At 36.8% G+C, this 22,423-nt stretch overlaps 3 protein-coding genes across 6 annotated transcripts in view; 1 reads left to right on the top strand and 2 right to left on the bottom strand.

The window, feature by feature from the left end:
- Nucleotides 1-3,517: 3,517 nt before the first annotated feature.
- mbtps2 (membrane-bound transcription factor peptidase, site 2) lies at nucleotides 3,518-10,273 on the bottom strand. The gene is made up of 11 exons (XM_016464255.1): nucleotides 10,035-10,273; nucleotides 9,110-9,258; nucleotides 7,925-8,063; nucleotides 7,702-7,805; nucleotides 6,960-7,087; nucleotides 6,668-6,786; nucleotides 6,405-6,585; nucleotides 5,792-5,886; nucleotides 5,231-5,426; nucleotides 5,075-5,150; nucleotides 3,518-4,955 (listed from the first exon to the last, which is right to left on the bottom strand). Exons 1-11 carry the CDS (start codon nucleotides 10,107-10,109, stop codon nucleotides 4,733-4,735), a joined length of 1,485 nt encoding a protein of 494 aa, XP_016319741.1. The 5' UTR covers nucleotides 10,110-10,273; the 3' UTR covers nucleotides 3,518-4,732.
- A 2,267-nt stretch (nucleotides 10,274-12,540) lies between these two features.
- LOC107671350 (small muscular protein-like) lies at nucleotides 12,541-21,997 on the top strand. Of its 3 annotated transcripts, none has more exons than XM_016464249.1 (5): nucleotides 12,541-12,657; nucleotides 16,904-16,965; nucleotides 19,401-19,487; nucleotides 20,930-21,064; nucleotides 21,567-21,997. In XM_016464249.1, exons 2-4 carry the CDS (start codon nucleotides 16,927-16,929, stop codon nucleotides 21,053-21,055), a joined length of 252 nt encoding a protein of 83 aa, XP_016319735.1. In that variant the 5' UTR covers nucleotides 12,541-12,657; nucleotides 16,904-16,926; the 3' UTR covers nucleotides 21,056-21,064; nucleotides 21,567-21,997. The 3 variants fall into 3 exon arrangements, with proteins under 3 accessions (XP_016319735.1, XP_016319734.1, XP_016319733.1); XM_016464248.1 differs by having other exon boundaries at nucleotides 16,901-16,965; XM_016464247.1 differs by lacking the exon at nucleotides 12,541-12,657 and adding an exon at nucleotides 13,939-14,114 and having other exon boundaries at nucleotides 16,901-16,965.
- The window catches only part of LOC107671348 (connector enhancer of kinase suppressor of ras 2-like), a 106,030-nt gene continuing 102,473 nt past the window's right edge, over nucleotides 18,867-22,423 (bottom strand). For both annotated transcript variants that reach the window (XM_016464245.1, XM_016464244.1), the window contains one exon: nucleotides 18,867-19,449. In XM_016464245.1, the coding sequence (XP_016319731.1) occupies nucleotides 19,408-19,449 (42 nt within the window). In that variant the 3' untranslated portion in view covers nucleotides 18,867-19,407. The remainder of the gene's footprint in view (nucleotides 19,450-22,423) is intronic.

The raw sequence follows: 22,423 nt of genomic DNA, 5'->3' as shown, positions 1-22,423 counted from the left end.
TAGCAATATCAGTAAAAGAAGAAATCAAATTGCAGTAACTATCAGTCAACTTACAGTTTGTAAATGCCAGCAGAAATATTCACAAAACAGTGTTTTTGTGATTTGTCTAACTTGGTCATACCCTCCAGATAATTGCGGTCTCTGTTTCCCAAACTTAGCATACTGTATGAAGCCAAGCTTACTGTGACATTTATCAGAGCAAACCTTCAATTTAGAGTATTATGGTAGAAATAAGCACTCCTATCAATCATACAGCTGCCTTTGCTGTACAAAAGAAAAAAAAAAAACCCAGATGTGACAGCTTGAGATTTTTGGTGCCTCCGTTAACCACAGGCCCACAGCAAAAACATGGGTCATTACCTATATGTGGCTTTTACATTCACTAAAATAGCTGTCTAATGATATGTTTAATGAATTTTGTGTGAACAGACAAGTCACCTGGACTAAACACCTTTCTATTACACAAGCACCAGTAGGGATATTTATGTCAACATGTTTTTTTCTAATAGTAGTATATCCAAATGAAACAAAACCTGAGACTCCCAGTGTTTTTTGCTCCCAAGTACATAAACTGAGAACAAACTCGCCCTTGCTCAAAAACCACCAAACATGCACATCCTGTACCTGTAACAGACTTCTCTTCATAGAAAATGTACACACTGATACTGTCCTGATACAGAAAAAAAGAACAGGGAAAAAAAGTGCCTGTCTCCTTCATGGTGTCTGAACATTGTCTGAGCTTGTGAATCACATTACAAGCTCACTATGACACAAGCTCACAATGCCTAAAACACACAAGCACCTTTCGAAATGCTGGTTTAACAAGTCATAAAAAGGAACAAACAAATTATAAATAAATAGTTACAGTATATATATATTACTAATACATTTTAATAACAAAATATTCAAGTCATGATAACTAATGAAATATGTGCATCCTTTGTACTTTAACAAATAGTAATTAATATATAAATAATGTATAAATAATACAAAATAATATATGTATATAAATAATAATTTTGTATATAAAGATAATATATATATATAATAATAATTATTTTTTATATATGAAATTATTATGTAGTTTATGAATAAATAGTAAAATATTACATATTAAATGAAACTAAGATTCAAGTCACGATGACCTTTAAGATACGTAGTTTGTGCTTTGACTTGAGTTATTCCCAAAAATAATATGTCAGTATTACTTCCATGGAAAAATTACCCAGGATTAAAAGATTAGGGAGGCATTAAAAATGAATGAATAGATAAATAAATAAAATAAAACAGCAATGAAGGATGCATGTACAATAATTCAGATCTCATTCTCCTGACACAGTTCCGGATATATATATGTGACCCTGGACCACAAAACCAGTCATAAGGGTCAATTTTTGTTTTAAGGGTCAAATTTGTTCAAAAGCTGAATAAATAAGCTTTCCATTGATGTCTGGGTTGTTAGGATAGGACAATATTTGGCTGAGATACAACTATTTGAAAATCTGGAATCTGAGGGTGCAAAAAAATCAAAATATTGAGAAAATCGCCTTTAAAGTTGTCCAAATGAAGTTCTTAGCAATGCATATTACTAATCAAAAATTAAGTTTTAATATATTTAAAGTACGAAATTTACAAAATATATTCATGGAACATGATCTTTACTTAATATCCTAATGATTTTTGGCATAAAAGAAAAATCAATAATTTTGACCCATACAATGTATTTTTGGCTATTGCTACAAATATACCCCAGCGACTTAAGACTGATTTTTTGCTCCAGGGTCACATATATTAAAGCCAGCAATTAGTTGATCTTCCTAAACTAAGAACAGACACACATATAAACAGCCTCAAGGCTTTCTGGGTGACGGTAAGAAGGGAGGAGTCTGGTCTCCCCACGCATAACCACATCCATGTGTAATTATTTTCCCTCTGAAATAGCACAGACATACAGTCCTCCATCTTCCCCGGGGGCACGTTCTGAATGCAACCTCAACACACCCTTCTTCTGAGGAAATGAGCCAAAAACAAAACAGAAACATGCACAACAAAAGCTAATTATAGCAGTACATCTGAGACACATAAAGCCAAAAGATGCAACCCTCAAACGAGAACAAAGGACAAACTGATGGACGGATGTGCTCTACACCTCCATCAGGAAACATTTAACAAAATGACTAAATGGAGTCACATCTCAGATGTGAAGACATCAGATATCATGGACCAGGTTGATGAAGATCTTCAATAATCAGATACCATGTGATTCAGATACTAACCGAAATCATAAAAGTCAAAAATGCTGGAGCATAAACATAATGACTGACTGAAGGACCTGAGGGAAAACTGCAGCCTGACCCATGAACTTCTGTCCCTTTCTCAAAGTGTGTTCAGTTGTTTGCTTTTCATATCAGTCCTCCTCACGATGTTCTAAGCCTCGCATTAGACATTTTCCATGGATCGAAGCTTCTTCCTAACAAACTAAATAAATAAATAAATACAGATCACATGTCTGATCATAGCAATCGATACAGTATGAAAAGTGCAATAATGTTTGCAGATCATGCAGGTTGTCTAAGAACGAGCCAAGATTCCTATGGAATGATCCTTCAAGAGAAACTCTGGGTATGAACATTGTAAAAAGTGAAGCAGGAAAAACCTCAAAGTTATGCAAGTTCAAATATATTTGGTTGGAGACAACAAATGTTGGCAAGCTGACCACATAATTGCTAACATTTTCCCATAGAGCCTTGCAGCAGGGGAAAAGAGACATGCAGAAGCCATTAACTCGCTGACAGCCACCATCTTTGAGATCAATCCACATTCTGATGTCCTTGAGAACGACAACACACACACATTCAACAAAGCAGCAGTGTCCATTAGCCAACAAACATGCTACACCCTTATCTGTGACCTTTTCTGACAACAGATGAACCAAGATGTCACATTTCCATTGCCATAAAATAACTATACTTCTCACCGAGAACTTTCCAACACCTTAAAAACGCAGCTCATTTTCTTACAGTCCTGACAACACCCACTCCACTCCAACCATTTTCAGACTATCACAGATGTCTATCACTTCAATTTAGCACTCCTCTTCATGTCTTTTTCTCAAAATGTCCTCACATCATTTCCAGCCTGATTGGCAGCTCGTTAGTCACTGTGGTAAGATGCTTCTAAAAAGGAAATGCGGTCTCTACATCATGATAAAATGATATCCAAGTTAACAATAGGATGAAACACTTTTCCTAAGGTTTAATTTTATAAAACTCAAAATTCAGCTTCAAATGGGACAATACTGCCATCTAATGGCATAAAATGTTCTGCAAGAATTATTATACTTTTTTATATAGCTTCAATCCATTTTCAAATATAAAATTCACATTATGAACTTCCATGTGATGTTTCAAACAGGCAGAAGGTTGATCAGACTTAGTAAACATGTTCAGAGCAGCACTGATGTCTCCACAAACAAATAAGTCAATGACACAGGAAGGTTTATGCTAATTTTGTTCCTTTATTAACATATGTACAATGGTACCTTAAAAACAAATAATTTCTATTTGAGTGCATTTTCAACCCACAGGCTAATTGTTGGGGAAAATATTCACAGTATGCAGATCATAAACGATATGAACGCTTCCCATGCACATCAGAGCATGTTATCATTATGAACATTTCACAGTTGTGCCAGAACATACAACTCTGTATAAAATGAATCAGATTAGCCATTTGATCTCCTACTTAGCAACTAAAGCTAAACTCTATAGTTCAATAATACTGTAGTAGTGTAGTGTCCAGTCCCTATATATACAAATGTGTGGTTGGTTAACGTTGTATGCATTTCATTTTCAGTTTACATTGTTTTTAAGGTGCACTCAGTTTTTTGGTTGATGCTACTCTAGTTGATGGCAACCATCTTGAACAGTATATTGAAACCTAGTGGTGTGGCTGCAGCATCATGCAACAGCAAACATGTTCAGTTACAGTCAGATGCCATCATACAAGTGATTTTAGCATTGAGTTAAAATAAAACATTTGGCTGGTTGTGTGGTCTAAAGTTGTCACCATTTGTACTTCAATGATTCAATTCTTCATTACAATGCAAGTATACACGACTTTAAACATATTTTTCAAAATGATTATAGATTACTCAGTGCACCTGTTTTATGTTTTTACTTGCTTCCCAAATTTCTCACCTGGGGTCAATAAAGTATTTTTATTGGCTTTATTTATGTAGTACACTTGTAAATGTTTGGGTTAAGCTGGTGTGCGGAAAACTGAATTACAGACACTCCAATTATAAACTACACATACTATGTGTGACTATGTACTTCAGGAAGACAGAGGCCAAACAGGCAAGTAACGCCCACAAATCCTCTATGTATAGTGTCATTTCTGGGTTTACATAAACATTTTTGACACAATGTGATCATGTATTTATCAAAGAGGGCACTGTTGGCACTGTCCTGAGGTCACTGTGTAAATCATGCAGCTTCAAGACTATTTTACTGCTTATAGCGGAGCCATTCAAACCTAAAAACACATCGATTAAGAGTTTTCTCGAGTACAGCAGCAATCTAAACCCTCTGGCCGCCCTCTCAGGGTGGGCATTCTGGCAATTACAAGCAAAAGTAAAACCACCCAGTCGACTGACTCCTCCAGTAGTTCAAGAAGATTCTTCAGACAGCAATTTCCCCCAAACAGTCTGATTGGAGGAGATGGCTGTATGTTATCGTGCTGTGACCATCCACAGACCCAGCGCCACATTGGCCGCTAGAAGGGCACTGCCCCCCAGAAGAAAAAAGAAGCCAATCAGCTCTCGGTTGTTCCTCTCTGGGATCACAGAGCTCAATGTAGCTTCTAGGAACGCTGTGAGCATCCACTGGCCATCCAGCGCAAAACACGGGACAGCGTTTACCACCGCCAGGGCCCCCGATAATGAGACCAGATATCTCAACACACAGGAAGTTAAGGCTAGTTAACAGCAGTGACAAAACCAATACCTCCTGGTCAGAATTCAAGGTTCATTTATTATGTTTGCTGACCAATGCTGATAGTGTGGGAAGGATACTTGCAGAAAGTCTCCAGCATGACAGGCAGATCTGGATGAAGAAAGCCCAAACGAGGAACGAAGTTGGTGAGACTCACTAAAAATAAAGAAATGACAATTTTTAAAAACAAAATTGTTTGCACAAACCTGATTAAATAAAAACAGAATCTGTCTGACCTGAATACTGTAGGTGTGAAGGGTAGCCAACAAACAGCATGTCTGTTTGCGGCGGGTGTTTGACCCGAATCAGTCTGGTCTGGTTCTCCAGAGACGGGATTAAGCACAGGCTTGGGATGAAGTCTGTTTGACAGTCTGTGTTTGTACGGCATGTACGGCTCGCTTCAATGGTTTTTCTGACCGGCAGGCAGGCAAACTAGCATGGGGGAAAAACAGCAATAGTTTAAAGTGTCAAAAACACCAAGACTGAGGTGGCAAGAAATCATTTTCACTTCCTTTTGTAAGACGTACAGTGTAAAATGGATCAGTGTTTTCATTTCATATACTTTTTCGGATATCTATTTCAGACATGCAAAGACTTGTTTGAGCCAACAGCACACTTTAAATATTCACAATATTACATTGATAAAATGTTTGCAGTGTTTAGCAATTAGGTGCCATAGAGCTTATTGCTAATACTAAAAGGAGCAAACAGAATAAACCAATATAAGTTTTATAACAGTTCTAATTTGTATAAAATTACCAAATGCTGAGTCTATTCAGAAAAGCTGACTGTATTACCAATTTGCTCGCCACATTATTACTATAAGAGAAGCAGAGATCTGTCAAGCTGTTGTTTCCACAGCACTCCATAGTGCCATCGAGACGCTTGAATGCTGAGTGGAAGAAAAATCAGAATCAGCTAACAAATATTTGTAATATTGAATTTAAACATCTCTATTTACACTGCCATTCAAAAGATTTTTTAAAAGTTTTTGAAATAAGTCTCTTGTGCAGTACAGTAAAAACAGTAATATTTTTTGAAATAAGCGTTTTGAAAATATTTTATAATGTAATTCCTGAATTTCCAGCATCATTACACTTCTTCCATGTCACATGATCCTTTAGAAATAATTCTAATATGCTGATTTGCTGCTTTTAAAATTCTTATTATCAATGTTGAAAACGGTAGTACTGCTTAATATTTTCGTGGAAACCATGTTTTAGATTCTTTGGTGAATAGCAAGTACAAAGGAATAGAATTGATTTGAAATAAAAAGATTTGTAACACTATAAGCATCTTTATTGTCACTTTTGATCAACTGAATGCATCTATACTCAATAAAACCTTTAAAAAAAAATCATCTTACGGTCCCCAAACTTTTAAACAATACAGTATAAGGCAGGTCAGTACCTCTTCCAGCCGTCCAACTGAGCTGCAGCTTTGCAGTGTGAACGCAGTATCCCGTCTGAGGATTATGGGATAGATGCTGAACGCAGTTGTGCCAGTCCTGCACTCCCCAGACAGTACAGTCCTCTAGCTGGGTAACCAGATCTCCTAGAAACAGCCCACGAGGTCCACTTGATGGGGAGCCCTGTGAAAACGAACCAAAAACTGATCTCAGGCACTAAAGACATCATCTAAATATAAAACTTAAAGATGAAAGGTGACCTGACCTCCACCACCTCAGTGACAAGCGCCCCTGCTCCAGTGTAATAGAAGGGAAACATGAAGATGGGCAGCAGGAACAGGAAACTGAGGGCCACAACACACAGCATGAAGTTGTGCCATACACCTGCACCAAGACAGAGAGAGTAGAAAAATGTAATATACTCTTATAAATGTTGTTAGAGGTAATAATTGCTAAACAAAATGTTAGGTTTCATAATAAAGTGCTGCCATCTAATGAATGTTTTATGAACTGCATATGCAAGATTTGTGGCATTGCGCTTGTTTAAAAAGTCTTACCTGCACAGAATATTCTGAGTTGCTGGACTGGAGAGATGAGGTTCAGATGTGTGGTGAAGAGGTCCACAAATGCTCCAGGATAAATCACAAACATGAACATGCCAAAACCATTCAACCTCACCTGCTCCCTGAGAAGAACATGCAGAAAAATTTTTGCACTCCACGTAAATTTAAAACAAGCTTCTTTTCAACAGAACACACCAGATTTTCTAGTATAACTAGACTTGGAACAAGCCAAGAAACACTTTACTTACATTACACGCAGACTTCAGAGAATTTTACTAGTCAAATGGAGTGAGATTTTTTAGTTTGCGGTGGAGCAGCTCGACCCAAAACTACTGATAATACTTAATAATGGCTAACTCTCTCAAATGTGCATGCAAACTTTAGAAGACTCAAGTATTATTACGTAATTAAATTATGAGACATTATAAACAAACCGACTTACTGTTAGTGACCCTTCCAAAAGCAAACAATTTTTTTTGCATTTATGCAAAAATCTAAAGATTTACTCTGTGAGAATTTAAATGTATGATTGTAAAGATAATCTTGTTTTTGCTCCACTAGGACACAGTCATCTTAAAGCTGCAGGAATTGCAAAATGATTCCAAAAGTTGTTTTTTTTCTTTATTATAGAATCCTTTAACCTATACTGGCTTTATGTGGGACAAGTAAGTGTTAAACTGTTTGCCGTTGCTACTAAGACAGAAATGACATTGCATCTTTGAAATGATTAGTTTACCTTAGTGCTGCCACCCCATGGCCAAACTCATGTATGACTCCGCTAACCAAGATAGCGATGAAAAAATAGGCCAGCTGACTGACAGGAAGGTTCACACCAGGCACCTGATGACAAAAAAATGACTGGAATGATCAGGCTGAGCACAGATGGTTCACAGTTTCATCACTGTTAAAACAAAAATGCACCATCATCATCTAATTCCTATGAGCTCTTCTGTACTCACCACCACTTGCAAGACCTGTTCGTGTGACCCCTCTGGTGTCTCTGCCATCATCTGACTCAAAGTCTGCAGCAATGTTTTGGTCAGAAGAACCACAGACCCAAACATCGCCAGAACCCCGAACACCATTCCAGCACTGAACCTAAAACAGCAACATGCAAAAAAAGTCGGTATATTTTCAGATTTTAGATTTCAGATTTTAACTCCTGGGTTTTTTCATTCTTTTACTATGATGATTGAGAAATAAAAAGGAGATTGTTTGTGGATATGTGGGTACAGTGCCGTGAAAAGGTTTTTGCCCCCTTCCTGTTTTTTTTATTTTTTGCATATTTGTCACACTTGAAAGATTCAGATCATCAAACCAATTTTAATATTACGCAAAGATAATGCAAGTATATACAAAATGCCGTTTTTAAATGATAATTTCATTTATTAAGGGAACAAAGCTGTCCAAACCTACCTGGCCCTACGTGAAAAATTAAACTTAAATCATGAAAGAACTGTGATTAATCCAAGGCAAAAGCCATTGCTGACCAACATTGCCATTTATCGCAAATGCTTGATTGCAGTTGTTGCTGCAAAGGGTGGCACAACCAGTTATTAGATTTAGGGGGCAATTACTTTTTCACGTAGTGCCAGGCAGGTTTGGACAGCTTTTTTCCCTTAATAAATGAAAACATAATTTCAAAACTGCAGTTTGTATTTACTCAGGTTATCTTTGTGTAATATTAAAATTTGTTTGATGATCTGAATCTTTTAAGTGTGACAAATATGCAAACAATTAAAAAAAACAGGAAGGGGGCAAAAACTTTTTCACACCACTGTATGTGTGGGGGAGGGAGGGTGGTTACCCATAATGCCCTGCTCTCATAATAAGCAGCTTAAGAAATTTTTAATGACTAAAGTTAAGTCCTCAAAAAATTTAATATCATCACTGTAGATTTAATATGGCAACAGCCACACCAATAGAAACCAAAGCAAAGCAAGAGAGGTTTACATGTCTTTATATAGATTATATAGTTTATATTAAAATGTCGATTTTTTTCATTCAGAATCACAAGGACAAAAGACTGACAGCTCTGCATATTACAGCAATAAATGTTAAAGAGGTCATAATAAGCATCACTGTCATGTGAATATGCCCAAAAAAACAAACAAAAAAACTGATTTGAGGACAGTAAATCATACCAGATGTAGAGAAAGTGAGGGTTGAGATGAGCACATCTGGCAAACTGACGGTTGAAGATGCCGGTGTGCCATTTAATGTGGAATGGAGAGAGAGTGAATCCATTCGAGGATAACCAGGATTCATAGCGGTTCTTCACCGAACTGGATGACTTAAGGTGAAGGTGAAAGACAGAGAGAGAGAGAGAGAGAGAAAACAGTTGTTAGGATGCGATAGGGATTTATAATGAGGTAGGTACAATAATTTGTGCTAAAAAAATAATGCAGTACTGTTGCTACTGTATAGAAATATGATCTAATTTAAAGTTTTTACCACAGCTGTTGTTTACCATGTGTTGCCAAGTTATGTCTAAAGCCACTTTTACTTAAAAAGCATACATTTGCATAAAATCTTACATTAGTGAGAGAGTAACTGTATTATGATAATCATTTAGAATTAACACTGAATAACTTTTAAAGTGGCAACTGAAAAACTGAACTAAAAACATGGCAGTACCATGGTACAGTAATACATCAGATAGTAATATTATGATACTGAGATATGCAATGTTACTAAAATTATAATGGTACATACTACGAGCCATGGTAGCTTCACGGTATAATCCTGAAAAACATGGCACGTGTTTTGCACCAAAAAAATACATAGTACCATCGTTGTACAATGTCCAAACATTTTTACTCGTTTTTGTAAATGAACATATAGGCTAAATGTGTATAAAATGCTACATAAACATGCTACAAATTCTGTACAGTCGTATTACTTTACATCACTGTACCATTGCACATCAACATGCTGCTCTTATCATCTAATGTCCTTGACAAATTAGAAAGTATCAATAACAATCGATTCCATTACTTAAGCAGCAAACACCTCTGTACTCTCTGTTAACTCTAGTAATGAAGAGTTGTATTGGTGAGATCCACCTACCCGCAGCAGCGTGTCCGCCAGATACACTGTACACCACCCGCCCATCACACACACCACCACCGCTATGGGAATCATGGCACACCGGGCTGCATGCGTCTCAAGAGCGTCCAAATCCAGAGACAAATGAACGTACGATTCCGATTGTCAAGCACGACACCACACATCCACTGTGTACAAAACACGTTGGAAGCCGTCGCTTCCGCGTTTGCGTGAATTACTCCAAACGCAGTCTAACTAATCGAGCCAGACTGTTTACTTTAGTCAGCGCACATAGTGGCTCACAGTCAGAGAGCAATCGAGCACGTAGCTCGAATCATTTCCGTGAATCGGTTCTTTCAAACAGAACGATTCAGTGATTTGTCTTCATCGCGTTCTCTGACGTTTTTAATTTTAATTAAATAAGGGTCATTGTTGTAATTTGCGTGTCTCGGTTCAGTTTGTTGCTATGTTTCAGCTAATAAGACATTAAGTAATTCAAAACTTAACATAGGCTAATTTATGTTCACATTACAAATACTAAATTCAATTTCATATAGGCTATGTGTGTTGCTAAAAGTACCAATACAAGTCGTACATTTCCAGTATATTTTATTTGTAATAGGCTATTGTACAAAGAAAAAAAGGCTCATTTGGACATTTTTGGCTCACTTTGGGATGTGCGTGTGAGGTAGTATAGACTAATTCTCATAAAATGTTTCAGTCAAATCTTCATTTTCACTCCAAATGCATGCTATCAGCTGACTCATCAGTTCTCAGGTCATTACAAATTGTAGAAAGTCAATTACAATGTCGATTCTTGGTACAATTAATATGTTGGTGAGATGTTGACTCTGCATGATTCAGACAGTCCTTGCACAAACTGCTTACAGTAGTCTGATTCAAGAATAGATTCTGACTCCCCAGTCTCCAGTACATTTAGTGTGGGCTTTAGGGATGGGACCAGTGAAGCAGACACAGGAATCTGGCAGGGTGTCAGAATTCGTACAAGACCAGTTTTGCGAGCCTGTTTTAAGTGTTTCAATTGAAAGATCTGACACACAAAAGCGATTTGCTCAGAAATCGGATGTCTCTGTTTTGCAGTGCAGCTAAAAAAACCCCATGTGCTTTTCATTTGCATTTGCTGAAGCAAGAGATCACATCTTATTTGCACCATAGACGTATCTGTGAAGTACACTTTAGTTTCCAGCTGGACAAATTTGGCCTCTGTGGTTTTTGTACTCACAAGACTTGCTTTTAAATGTGCAATTTAATTAAGACGTATCAGGTATTACTGTTGACCTATAAGCAAATGATGGCAGTCAACCAAAAAGGTGGTCAATTTGCCACTAAAGGCCACTGTTGTAGTAAAACTTGTGAAAAAGTGCAGCGGTTTTGAATGTAAAGCACATGGGAACAAATGACAGGTTCAAAAGTGTGATAAGTCCCTGCAAACATTTCCGTCCGGGAACCAAGCCTTTCTGGGTGGGAGTGATCTTTTCTGTCCCTCAGGCTCCTAAAGGTATTATGAAATGATTTAATATCTGAGATGGTGGTCTAGATAGACAGCAATTATGGCAGCCTTTTATGAATACATAAGAGAGGATGCCGCTAGTTTCATAATGCCATGTGCCCAAAAGGAGGGATTAATGTAAAATAGACAACAGACACTGAAAGGACAGTGTCATGCTGCTAATATTCCACTCACCTTCTATGACCTGTTAATGAAATTCAACAATATTTGCATTGTCCAACCATGCACTTAGCCACTTTCAAGTCGCACTGTAATGGGATCTTTGCATGTAAATGTTACATGCACATTAAAAAGGATTCTAGGATTTAATACTTGTGTTTGACCTGTAGTATATGTGCTGACTGGCAGGATGAGCAGGAAGTTTGTGATGGCAAGTAGAGGGAGGAGAATTCAGGTGAGGATTTGCATAGCTCTGCTGTCTGTAGAGGACACCTTCCCCATCAGCTCTGAGCTCCAGTAGAGGTTTATACTCAGCAGTGAAGGAACTGAGTGAGCAGGATCACACTTCAAGTACTAGTGGCACCAGGTAAGGACAGAAGATGCTTTAACAGTCTTTAATTTTCCATTTTATAGTTGTAGTTTGATATTTAGCCTTGCAAATAGTTAGTTTAGTGCATTAGGCTCAATCACGTTTAACATTTATGCATTTGGCAAATGCTTTTATCGTTGCAAGTGGAAGCAAAGTATACATTATACCAGTCTGTGCACTCAAACCCAATGATTTCGATGTCGCTATAGCACCAAGTTCTGTTTAAGAAATCTACTTTACCAGTGAAATTATGTGCAACTTCCATCGTTTGTTTATACCTGTCCGCTTGTGGGTTAAAATCTGCCTAGTTTAAGATCTGAAACTCCATAAATTGGCAGTGCTGCTACCGCTGGGAATGGGTCGTCATGTCAAACCGTGGGCCAATCAGATGTATCCCTGGGCTCTGCATGCTGGAGCCTAAATTAGGTCATGATCTTAATAAGTATTGTCGCACTGTGATTCTCTGACTGCGTGGAAGAGAGCAGGAGAGGACCTTACAGAGAACAGGCAGGGCTTTTGACTGGCCATCATAGTAGAACACAAAGCAGTGAGGAGGTGTGGACCTCACGCTGGCAGCTGAACAGGTAAGGGCACAGGGGGGTCATGATATCAGTGTCCTGTGTCGTGCAAAGGTCAAAGTCTATTCATCTATCAGCAGTCACTCTTTCTGAACTCTCTGTTTTCTTCAATTTTCATTATGTGATCTAGTAATGCTGTAATTTGTACATTCTCTCTTAGGTTCAGGCATATTGGGGACATTTCAATCTAGGTCTCCTAAATATACCCACTTAGCACACATTTATACATATATGCAAATATGCATCGTACACAAGCTTGGTGGCCATTTAAAAATGCCATTTAAAATGTTTACATTTTAAATCGATGCTGTTGTAATTCTGTGTTTCTGGTGGGCACATCGAGTTAGGTCCAAAAAGTCTAAGATGTCTAGGCTGTTTATTTATTTATTTATTTATTTAATTAATATAAAAACAGGATATATATATATATATATATATAAACCAGTAATATTTAGTTTTTCCATATATTGTCATATATAATTACTAATTAATTTATTAATAATATAAATAAACTTGTTTTATAAATAATTGCATAACATAATATATGATATATGCAGTATATTATTTATTTTAGGCAAATGTATTCATATTACTACTAAATAAATAAAATAATTCTAATATAAAATGTATTATAAATATGAAATAATATGAAATAAGTTTATTGTAAGTATGTATGTATATATGTTTATGTGTGTGTGTTAGATAGATAGACAGATATTAAAAAACTAATATTTTATATTATTATTATTATTATTATTATTAATCATTAGATTCTGTATTTCATATTTCAATCTTATATTAATATTAAATAAACATTTTATGTATATAAAATAAATACATAAAATATTATTAATATAATCGCCAAGTTTTTAATAATATAAATTAATAATTTTTATTCATGTTATAAATAAATAATCACGTTTTTCAGCATGATTTGAAAATGATCCGAGGATCATCTTGTTTAAATGGAAGCAAAAATATCTTAACATTTGTATGAAGGATTCACTTGACCAGGGTCAAAAATTGGACATAGAAATAGTGCTTAATATTTCTTATTCATTTTAATATTCTTATTCAAAACTTTTTACAATTTGAATCCCAGATTCTCACTTTACAGATGTTTGGACCCCACTGCATGTGTATATAGTAACAGGACTGTGAATGATCATAGCTTCTGTGAAGTGAACAGTAAGGGTGGACAGAAAGCAGGTCCCCTCTGTGTATCACACTACTATTTATAGTGTGAACAAATCCCAGATATGAGCGGAATCCCCTGCTCCTCTACAGCCTGGAGTGAGGGACAGAAAGAGTGAGAGAGAGAAGGTGTTGAACAGAAACAGAACCGGACCACAGAAGTCAAGACCGCTTTAGTCCATTAAGGGAAAGACAGAAGAGAGAGAGAGATTGACATTTGTCCTGTCTGTCTCACAGCGGGGAACAGCGGTTTACTGTTACGCCAGCAGGTATGCAACTTTTAAGGACAGAGGGAGGATGTGTATGTGTGTGTGTGTGTGTGTGTGTGTGTGTGTGTGTTCATCTACATGTGTGTGAAAATATCAGTGTTAAAGTCAAAATAGATACATTAGACTGCTTTTCTTTTAGGTAAATTATGCCAAATAGTATTATGATGATATAATGAGACAAATAACATTTGTTTAAATCAGAACATTTCAAAATTTGACCTTTTTAGACTGACCTTTCCTTTAGCTTCCTCTAAAAGTGCACTCATTCTTACTAATTTCATATGATTTATGTATATGTTTTGTTTGCGTGGGACTCTGTGATAATGACTCAGGCATCTGGCAGGATTCGGGCCTACATAACTCACTCTAAAACAACAGGCCGGTTTAATATGAACCGTAACTGTACTTTTACATAAGCATTAGCATTCTGTGATGATACACATGTATCATGTAATGATATATTTTTTTCTGTCTTGTGGTTTTGGCGCAGGACAATCAGATCGCATCTAAACATAGGATTGTGATGACGTTTGATGATTTACATAATAAACAGAGTTATTACGAATAATACATTCACTGAATTTGATAATTCAATGTTTGATAACACATTAATTTGATTCAACCTTTTGTTGGACGTTTTGAATATCAAATACATTTCTTTTCTTTTTTTTAATAAAAGAGAAAATCTTGTCAGACCGGTTGGAAAGGTCTAGAACTTCTGGGAGACTTCCAGTCATAGTGGGAATTTAATGCAAATAAATTGTGCCTGTGAAACCATTGTAGGAGTTTTTGAAGATGCAATATTCAGTGTGAGATTTCAGGATCTGGTGGGGTTTGTGATATACTGTAGGTGGTTAAATTTAGAGTTTGAGATGGAAGGTAATAAATCTAGAAACTTAAAACACCATTTGTTTTTGCCAGAGGTGATTTGGTCCTAGTTTTATGCTTTAGTTATATTTTTTTAGATACTGACATTTAGTTCAATCTTTGACTGATATTTTGGACATTGAGGAGTTTTAGAAGGGTATTTTGGTGGAGTGTTGGACAGCTGCTCTGTTGCTCTTTGAAAGGTAAATTTAGTTCAACACTCGGCAGCAGTGACTCCACACCACTAGAACTAATTCACTGCTGTTGATGTGCAAACAACATCCCTGGTTACGGTTGCTAAGGTTGTGAACCCTACCAATCCTATAGCCGCCCCACCGAGACCTGTATTAAGTTAAAAAAGGAGGGAGACGTTGAAAGACAGAAAGTTTTGATATGAATATTGCAGATGCATTACCATGCATGCTGGCTGTAGTACTCAGGAGGATTCCTCTTATATCCTAGGTGTTCTCAGCGGGACGTTCCATCAGCAGCATAACCGAACAAATTACAGGCAGAAAGCTCCCTGTGAGCACATAATCAAAGCTCATCTGCCTACAGCTGTGTTCATTAAGACACTGGATGATTTTACATATTTCTGAACAGCTTCCTGTCAGAGACACAAAACGAGTCATTCAACATGCAGCCTCCTCTGTTTGAAATGTGAAGGTGAAATGTGTTTGTTTCCGCTTTGGATTGTGTTGTCAAGTATGTAAATGTCTTTTTTTTAAATTTCCCTCCAGGTCATTCTTAGGAAATGCTGCTTTCTCATTGCATGTCCCCATTAGTTTTATAGAATAATACCAATAAAATTCTGTATATATAAATACACACAGATAAATATATTTTCATACATACATACATTATATATATATATATATATATTTATATTCATTCTCAAATATATATTATAAATATAAATTATTAATTGTGATTAATCGCATCTAAGGTTTATATATATATATATATATATATATATATATATGTGTGTGTGTGTGTGTGTGTACTTTATGTGTAAATTATTATAAAAAATATCATGCTTCTTTAAAAAAAAATACAGAATTTGATATTCTGATTTTTCAAAATTAGGCTATTAATGTTTTTACATTTTTTTGCAGACCATAAATCCCATAATGTTCAAATGATACTAAAATTGATACTGATAATGCATATGATAAATATTAATTGATAATAAATAATGATGGCAATGATAAATATCCATTGAGGCTACTTTGTGAGTCTATGACTGAACTATTAATCTGAATATTTATTTATTAATGAATGAATGAGTGAAATTATAGCAGTGGCTTTCTTCTAGACAGGAATGAGACCCAATGAAGACTTTTGCTTAAAGCTGTATTCTTTTTATAATAGTTCTCTTAAGAAAAAAATACAGTAATCTTGTTTTTAAGAAAATGATCTGAAGCTTAGATACACCAAAATATGAAAGTTCAGTACAAACTCTAATTGTTTCTCTTTGAATTTATCTTATAACGTGTTTGGAGAATCATCGGAGACAAAATTCCTATTTCAATTAAGCATATCTGATTTTTTCACTTTCAAGTCTCTCTGAGCTATTAATGAGCAGCTATTTATTCATTTACAATATCAGTAGACATTCCACTTTATGTTTCATATCCAGTATAAAGAGTGTAGGTGTGTGTTATCCCAGCCCTGTTCTCTCCATGTTAACATAAATGATTCAGGGGTAAGAGCTGCTACCTGCTCCTCACTGCAGGAGTCACTAAGCAACTGAAAGACTATCCACGGGCACCTGAGAGCCGCAGGGGGGCTTTACTTTTCCCCGGCTCTCTGTAACATACATACACATCGCTGCAGACGAAATACATGCATTCAAACCCACACCAGGCCGCTCTGTCCATCTGATCAATGCATTCGGTCTCTTTCTGTCTTTTCTACAGCAGGAACGTGGACACAACTGCACAGAATGTCTAAACAGCCGTCGTCCAATGTAAAAGCCCTGCAGGTGAGTATTGTGTGTTTTTTATTCGTATGTAATTTAAGAATAGTGTACAGTGTGAGTTTTAAACTTCTGTATTGATTTTATTGGCACTCAAATGGTTCCCAGTGTGCTTTTCTTTGCTCAAAAACACTCAAACATGTCAACATTAAATATTTTAATCTGAAAAGCCAGTTCCCTATTTTGAACACTGAGTAAAAACACATTTCAATGTACATTGCATTACAGTACTCACACAAGGCCATTCACAAGTACATGAAATACATTATGGTGTTGATGTGTGTCCAGCTTTTTCTTCTTGGTAGGAAAACATTTCTTATCCAAACAGAAACAATTGATATAAAAATAGACTTGTACACTTTAATTAAAGTCCTTACAGCCGTTTTCCTATTGCTAACCGGTATACAGTTGAAGGGAAAACCTGTGGTTTTGCATAAATTGGTGAAAATGTGATCTGAATGTGAAGTCTGCTTAAACAAATAACCGCAAACAATGATATGTTTTCATATTTTTATTTTACACACTGGCAAAAGTATGTTTTAATATCTGGTTAAATGTCCTTTGGCAGCGTAAACCTCCATAAAACATTCCTCTGTGTTCAAAAAAAGACATGAAAATGTATACTTTTTTTATTTGTATATTGAGGTGACATAGGTGAAGATCAGATCATGTTATGACCAATTTATGCAGAAATCCAAAGGGTTCACATACTTTTTCCCCCTGCAACTATACGTCTGGCTAGGAGCAATAACGTAGACAGAAAGAAAGATTTTCAACAGTTCACCACAGTGTAGAGAACAATTTTTACAAACACTGAACACTTCAGCCAAAAATAGACACCTTCATCTTTCCATAAAAACTCTCCATATACACATAAATCCATAAAAAGCCCAAGCATACACAAGATTCAGGATACGGTCCATCAGAGAGCACAGAGAGAAGGAAGACTGGTCATGCATGCAAAGACAGGAGCACATGGTCACTACTGTACAGCCTAAAACAGCCAACAATCAGATTTCATCCAGCAGCCTATACAGATGGAAAGCCAGAGAAATGAAAGAAGGAAATAGAGTGAAAAAGAGAAGAAACTCAAGGGTTTGATGTACTGGACCATGAAATACATGCAAAACTGGAGTAAAGGCAAATTTTGGTTGAGAGATGTCACATGCTCTAATCGAAACACTAAATTGCAAAATTGTAAATTGAGTGTTTGACCTTGTGTGTCCAAGAGCAGGACAATAATTTATAAAAAGAGGCAGAACAGAAGAGATAAAAACAAGTGTTTACGGATTAACATGGAAATTAAAAAAGAATGAAATAAAAAGTACATTTTGCAGATTATTTAAATTATAATTAAACACTTTCCCCTCCAAATTTTCATTACCACAATGCAACAAAATTACCATTCTCTTTTCTTTTCGCTGAAAATATATTTTATATTATATATTTATATTTAGAGTATATTATTTTATATTTATAATTAGTATTACATTTAATAAACAAAATATAATTATTTAATAAATAAAACAGTTGGATAACAGTATTAAAGGGGTCATATGATGCGATTTCAAGTTTTCCTTTCTTAATGTTCTTTTTAGCAACATCATATGACCCCTTTAATGACTTTAGGGCAGGGGTGCCCAAACTCGGTCCTGGAGGGCCGGTGTCCTGCAAAGTTTAGCTCCAACTTGCCTCAACACACCTGCAGGTAAGTTTCTAGTATGCCTATAAGAGCTTGATTAGCTGGTTCAGGTGTGGTTAATTGGGGTTGGAGCTAAACTCTGCAGGACACCGGCCCTCTAGGACTGAGTTTGGGCACCCCTGCTTTAGGGGAAATTAAAATAATTCTACTTTTGCAAAATATAATTTCTTTTCTTTTGATTTGGGGGTAAAATGTGACCTGCTTTCATGAGATTCACCAAAATTATAGGATGGTTGAGAAAATAGAAATATATAAGAGATGTAGCAACAATCCATATACTTTCCTTCTAATGTAAAGCTGTAAACACATTTAGCCTACGTTTTCACATTTGGACTTAGTTTTTGTAATACATGCTGCGTTTAGATGCCACATAATAAAGACTAAAAAAGACAGGCTGTCTGCGTCGGGCCTCAGCAAACAGAAGGATGTCTGTCATCTCACTGTTTTATCTGTGTTGCCCGCAGCTCATTTTCATACAGGCACTTTGCTCTTTATGAAATACAAACTCCAGCAGGAAGACACGTCCAGCAGGTTTTGTGGAAAGGTTTGGTTTCAACAACTACGCTTGACCATTGCACAATATTACGTGAGCTTAAATTACTTTGGTACTGTGGTGATTGGATTATAGGCGCAGTTGCAGGAGGAAACGAGCAGTGTCAGGGGTGGTTTCACCTCAGCGCTCTGTGAGGTGTAGCAGCGATGTTAACCGTCTCATTGGATTTTCTTGTCTGTCTCGAAGGCCAACCTTAATATTCCGATGGGGGCTCTGCGTCCTGGGGCGGGACATCCTGTGAAGAGGAGAGAAGATACAGTAGATGCAGAGGAGGTCAGACTGCTCGAAGAAAACTCACATACACACATTTACACCATTTTATAAATAAACAAATTAGACACACATAGAGACAATTGTAATCATGTAACCAGATCACATATAAATGTAAGTAAAAAATAAATAAATATAAATATACACACACACACGCGCGCACACATATATATTTATTTATTTATCAAATTTTTCAACATGAACATATCCAATTCTGTAATAGAATTGATATTATTTATCAGATCTACATTATTCCTAATAATGATTCTTACAATGTTTATTTAAATGACAAGTACTATAAACTATTTAAATATGCCTTTCTTATATTTAGTAATAAGAAATATGCTTAGATCTGCTTTACGATAATCTGCTTTACTTGATCTGCTTTACTTGCGTGACCGCGTTCTGAAGCACGTGTCAAATCAGTCCAATGGAGTAGCGAGACGTCACGAGCGGGGTGACGTAAGCACCAGAAAGTATAAAAGCGCATCCGGCAAAGCGCAAACCAGCTTCGATGAAGTAGTGCCTGGAGGGATGCAGGGAGTATGGCAAAGAGACGCAGCGTCTCGTTCCCTCGGGGAACCATGGTTACATACGTAACCTAGAGAGGTTCCCCTTCAGGAACTCGAGCTGCGTCGAAGTCGCTTTGGGAACGAGAATACCCACTGTGCCATACTACCAAGTCCCTGCCTGTGTGTGTATCTTGCGAGCACATCACGAAGAGAGAACTTGGGAACCTGGGGTAGATGCCAGGTCTAGGTTGTAAAAATGGACAAAAGTGTGCGGAGAGGACCAGCCCGCCGCAGCACAAATGTCCTGCAAGGCCACACCCAAGTTGAAAGCCTTTGTTGAGATAGTGAATTGGTGGGTTTTTGTTAAATGTGAGCCAAAATCATCACAATTAAAAGAACCAAAGACTTAAACTACTTCAGTCTGTGTGCATTGAATTTATTTAATACACGAGTTTCACAATTTGATTTGAATTACTGAAATAAATGAACTTTTCCATGACATTCTAATTTATTGAGATGCACCTGTATATGCTTGTGCGGACAGACAACAGTAAATAGACAGACACATACACAGAGCGCTACTGAAGAGCAGAAGCTGGTTTGCGCTCTGCCGGATGCGCTTTTATACTTTCTGGTGCTTACGTCACCCCACTCGTGACGTCTCGCTACTCCATTGGACTGATTTGACACGTGCTTCAGAACGCGGTCATGCAAGGGCGTTCCCCAAAGCGACTTCGACGCAGCTCGAGTTCCTGAAGGGGAACAATATTGATATCACACCGTGCTTCTGAAATAAGCTTTTTTTCATTTGTTAATCTTATTTATTTAAAATGAAGTTTATTCCTTCTTTTTATTTTGTGAGTAAAATATGACACATTTTTGAGAGATTTTGTGAGGGCCACTCAGTAACATCTCTCACAATTGGTTTCATAGGCATCCCCAGTGACTCCAGAGGAGAAAAAGGCCCTGCCTGGTGCTGTGAAACTACCGGGCCCCACCGTCGACCTTTCCGAGCTCCAGAACGTAAAGAGTGAACTCAGATGGGTCACCAAGGACTAAACAACACAGGTAAATCTGACAGTCAAATACACACTCTCACACCCATTTTTTCCCGTCTACCATTTTTGGTTAGTCAAAAAACTTGGTGGTTGTCAATCTTATGTACACACACACACAAATAGGAGCAGGAACAAAAGAGCAATCATTTGCGTCATCACTGAAATCATCTAGAAAGGCTCCATGCTGTTCACACAAATGACCACATGGTGTCAGCAGCTGTAAAAGTAGTTTGTACATGTGTTAGTGTGCATATGTCAGTGCTGGAGTGTGTAAAGGGGTATGAGCATGAATTAGACTCTATAAATACCCCACAGATCAGCGGGGCAGTGAAAGTCTGTCTGTTGTGTGCAGTCCCAGCATGCCTCACCAGACCTCCCAATTATAGAGCAAAACATGCTCTGTGACCCACTCCGCAGAAATACAAACAGAATTTGCTAAGCAAACTACCTTGAGATTACACATGTTTTTAATGCCAGTGAACCCATTTAACTAGTTCTTCTCATTTTCACAGGTGACTCCACCCCCATTTTATCCAAGGCTTTGGTTACTATCTCCATCCAATCAGGTTCATGTATTTACCACAACTCCCAGAGAATTGGTCGCAAAGGAATCAATGACAAGCCTTAATGATGACACTACCTACTGACCCAAGAATAATTGAAGGGGTGGATTCTATCAGAGCAAAGACTGATGGGAATTGAGCAACTCGAAGCTCTGAACCAGGGTTTAGTCTGTCTAAAATAGGTCACCACTTTTTAAACCTCCCTGTATGCTATTCTGCATTTTGTTTTAAAATGTACTGTGTGTTTAACTTAAAGGGATAGTTCACCCAAAAATGCATATTCTGTCATAATTTACTCTCCCTCACGAGTAAACTATCCCTTTAAAGTTTGATTTTATAGATGTTCTGTATTCTCCTACTACCATCAATTAATCATAAAACAGAATATATGAGACTGAAGACATTAGCTAGTATGATTCATCTTAAAATTCCTCCATTCTCCTTTAAAAAAGCCAGATTGTGTCTTAAAACATCTCGAACAAATGTGACACCATAAAATCAATTTTATTTTAATGTATTTTATGTCTAGAAGATTAATATGCAAATAATTGCTATAAATTTGATTAGTCAGAATGTCATGCATTTAATTTGATTAAGTTTCCTCCGATTGACAGCCCTACTTAAAATGCCTCATGCTGCAGGCTTGTTTTCACTACCTACACATCTCTTTCTTTATCTATGGCTTTGTTCTTGTGTTGCAGTACATAAGTAGGCTGTTGCATAATAAAACATGATTTCACGTTCTCTCCAAGAGCAAACCCGTAGGAGGAAGCCAGCACTTGTTATCCTTGAACAAATAGAACTGG

This window comes from Sinocyclocheilus anshuiensis, unplaced genomic scaffold (genome assembly GCF_001515605.1).
Source record: "Sinocyclocheilus anshuiensis isolate Anshui unplaced genomic scaffold, SAMN03320099.WGS_v1.1 scaffold1568, whole genome shotgun sequence".
NCBI classification, from domain to species: Eukaryota; Metazoa; Chordata; class Actinopteri; order Cypriniformes; family Cyprinidae; genus Sinocyclocheilus; species Sinocyclocheilus anshuiensis.
Note: the sequence above shows the minus strand (reverse complement) of the source record. Positions and strands in the feature narration are given on the sequence as shown.

What these genes read in the sequence shown, in the direction of transcription:
- mbtps2 (XM_016464255.1), bottom strand. Translation starts at nt 10,109, where the DNA reads ATGATTCCCATAGCGGTGGTGGTGTGTGTGATGGGCGGGTGGTGTACA. An exon ending in AACAGGTCTTGCAAGTGGTG is followed by an intron (nt 7,806 to 7,924) that starts GTGAGTACAGAA and finishes TTTTGTCATCAG; the next exon opens with GTGCCTGGTGTGAACCTTCC. An exon ending in ATAATGTGGCGAGCAAATTG is followed by an intron (nt 5,427 to 5,791) that starts GTAATACAGTCA and finishes CCCCCATGCTAG; the next exon opens with TTTGCCTGCCTGCCGGTCAG.
- LOC107671350 (XM_016464249.1), top strand. Translation starts at nt 16,927, where the DNA reads ATGTCTAAACAGCCGTCGTCCAATGTAAAAGCCCTGCAG. An exon ending in CCAATGTAAAAGCCCTGCAG is followed by an intron (nt 16,966 to 19,400) that starts GTGAGTATTGTG and finishes TCTGTCTCGAAG; the next exon opens with GCCAACCTTAATATTCCGAT. An exon ending in ATACAGTAGATGCAGAGGAG is followed by an intron (nt 19,488 to 20,929) that starts GTCAGACTGCTC and finishes TTGGTTTCATAG; the next exon opens with GCATCCCCAGTGACTCCAGA.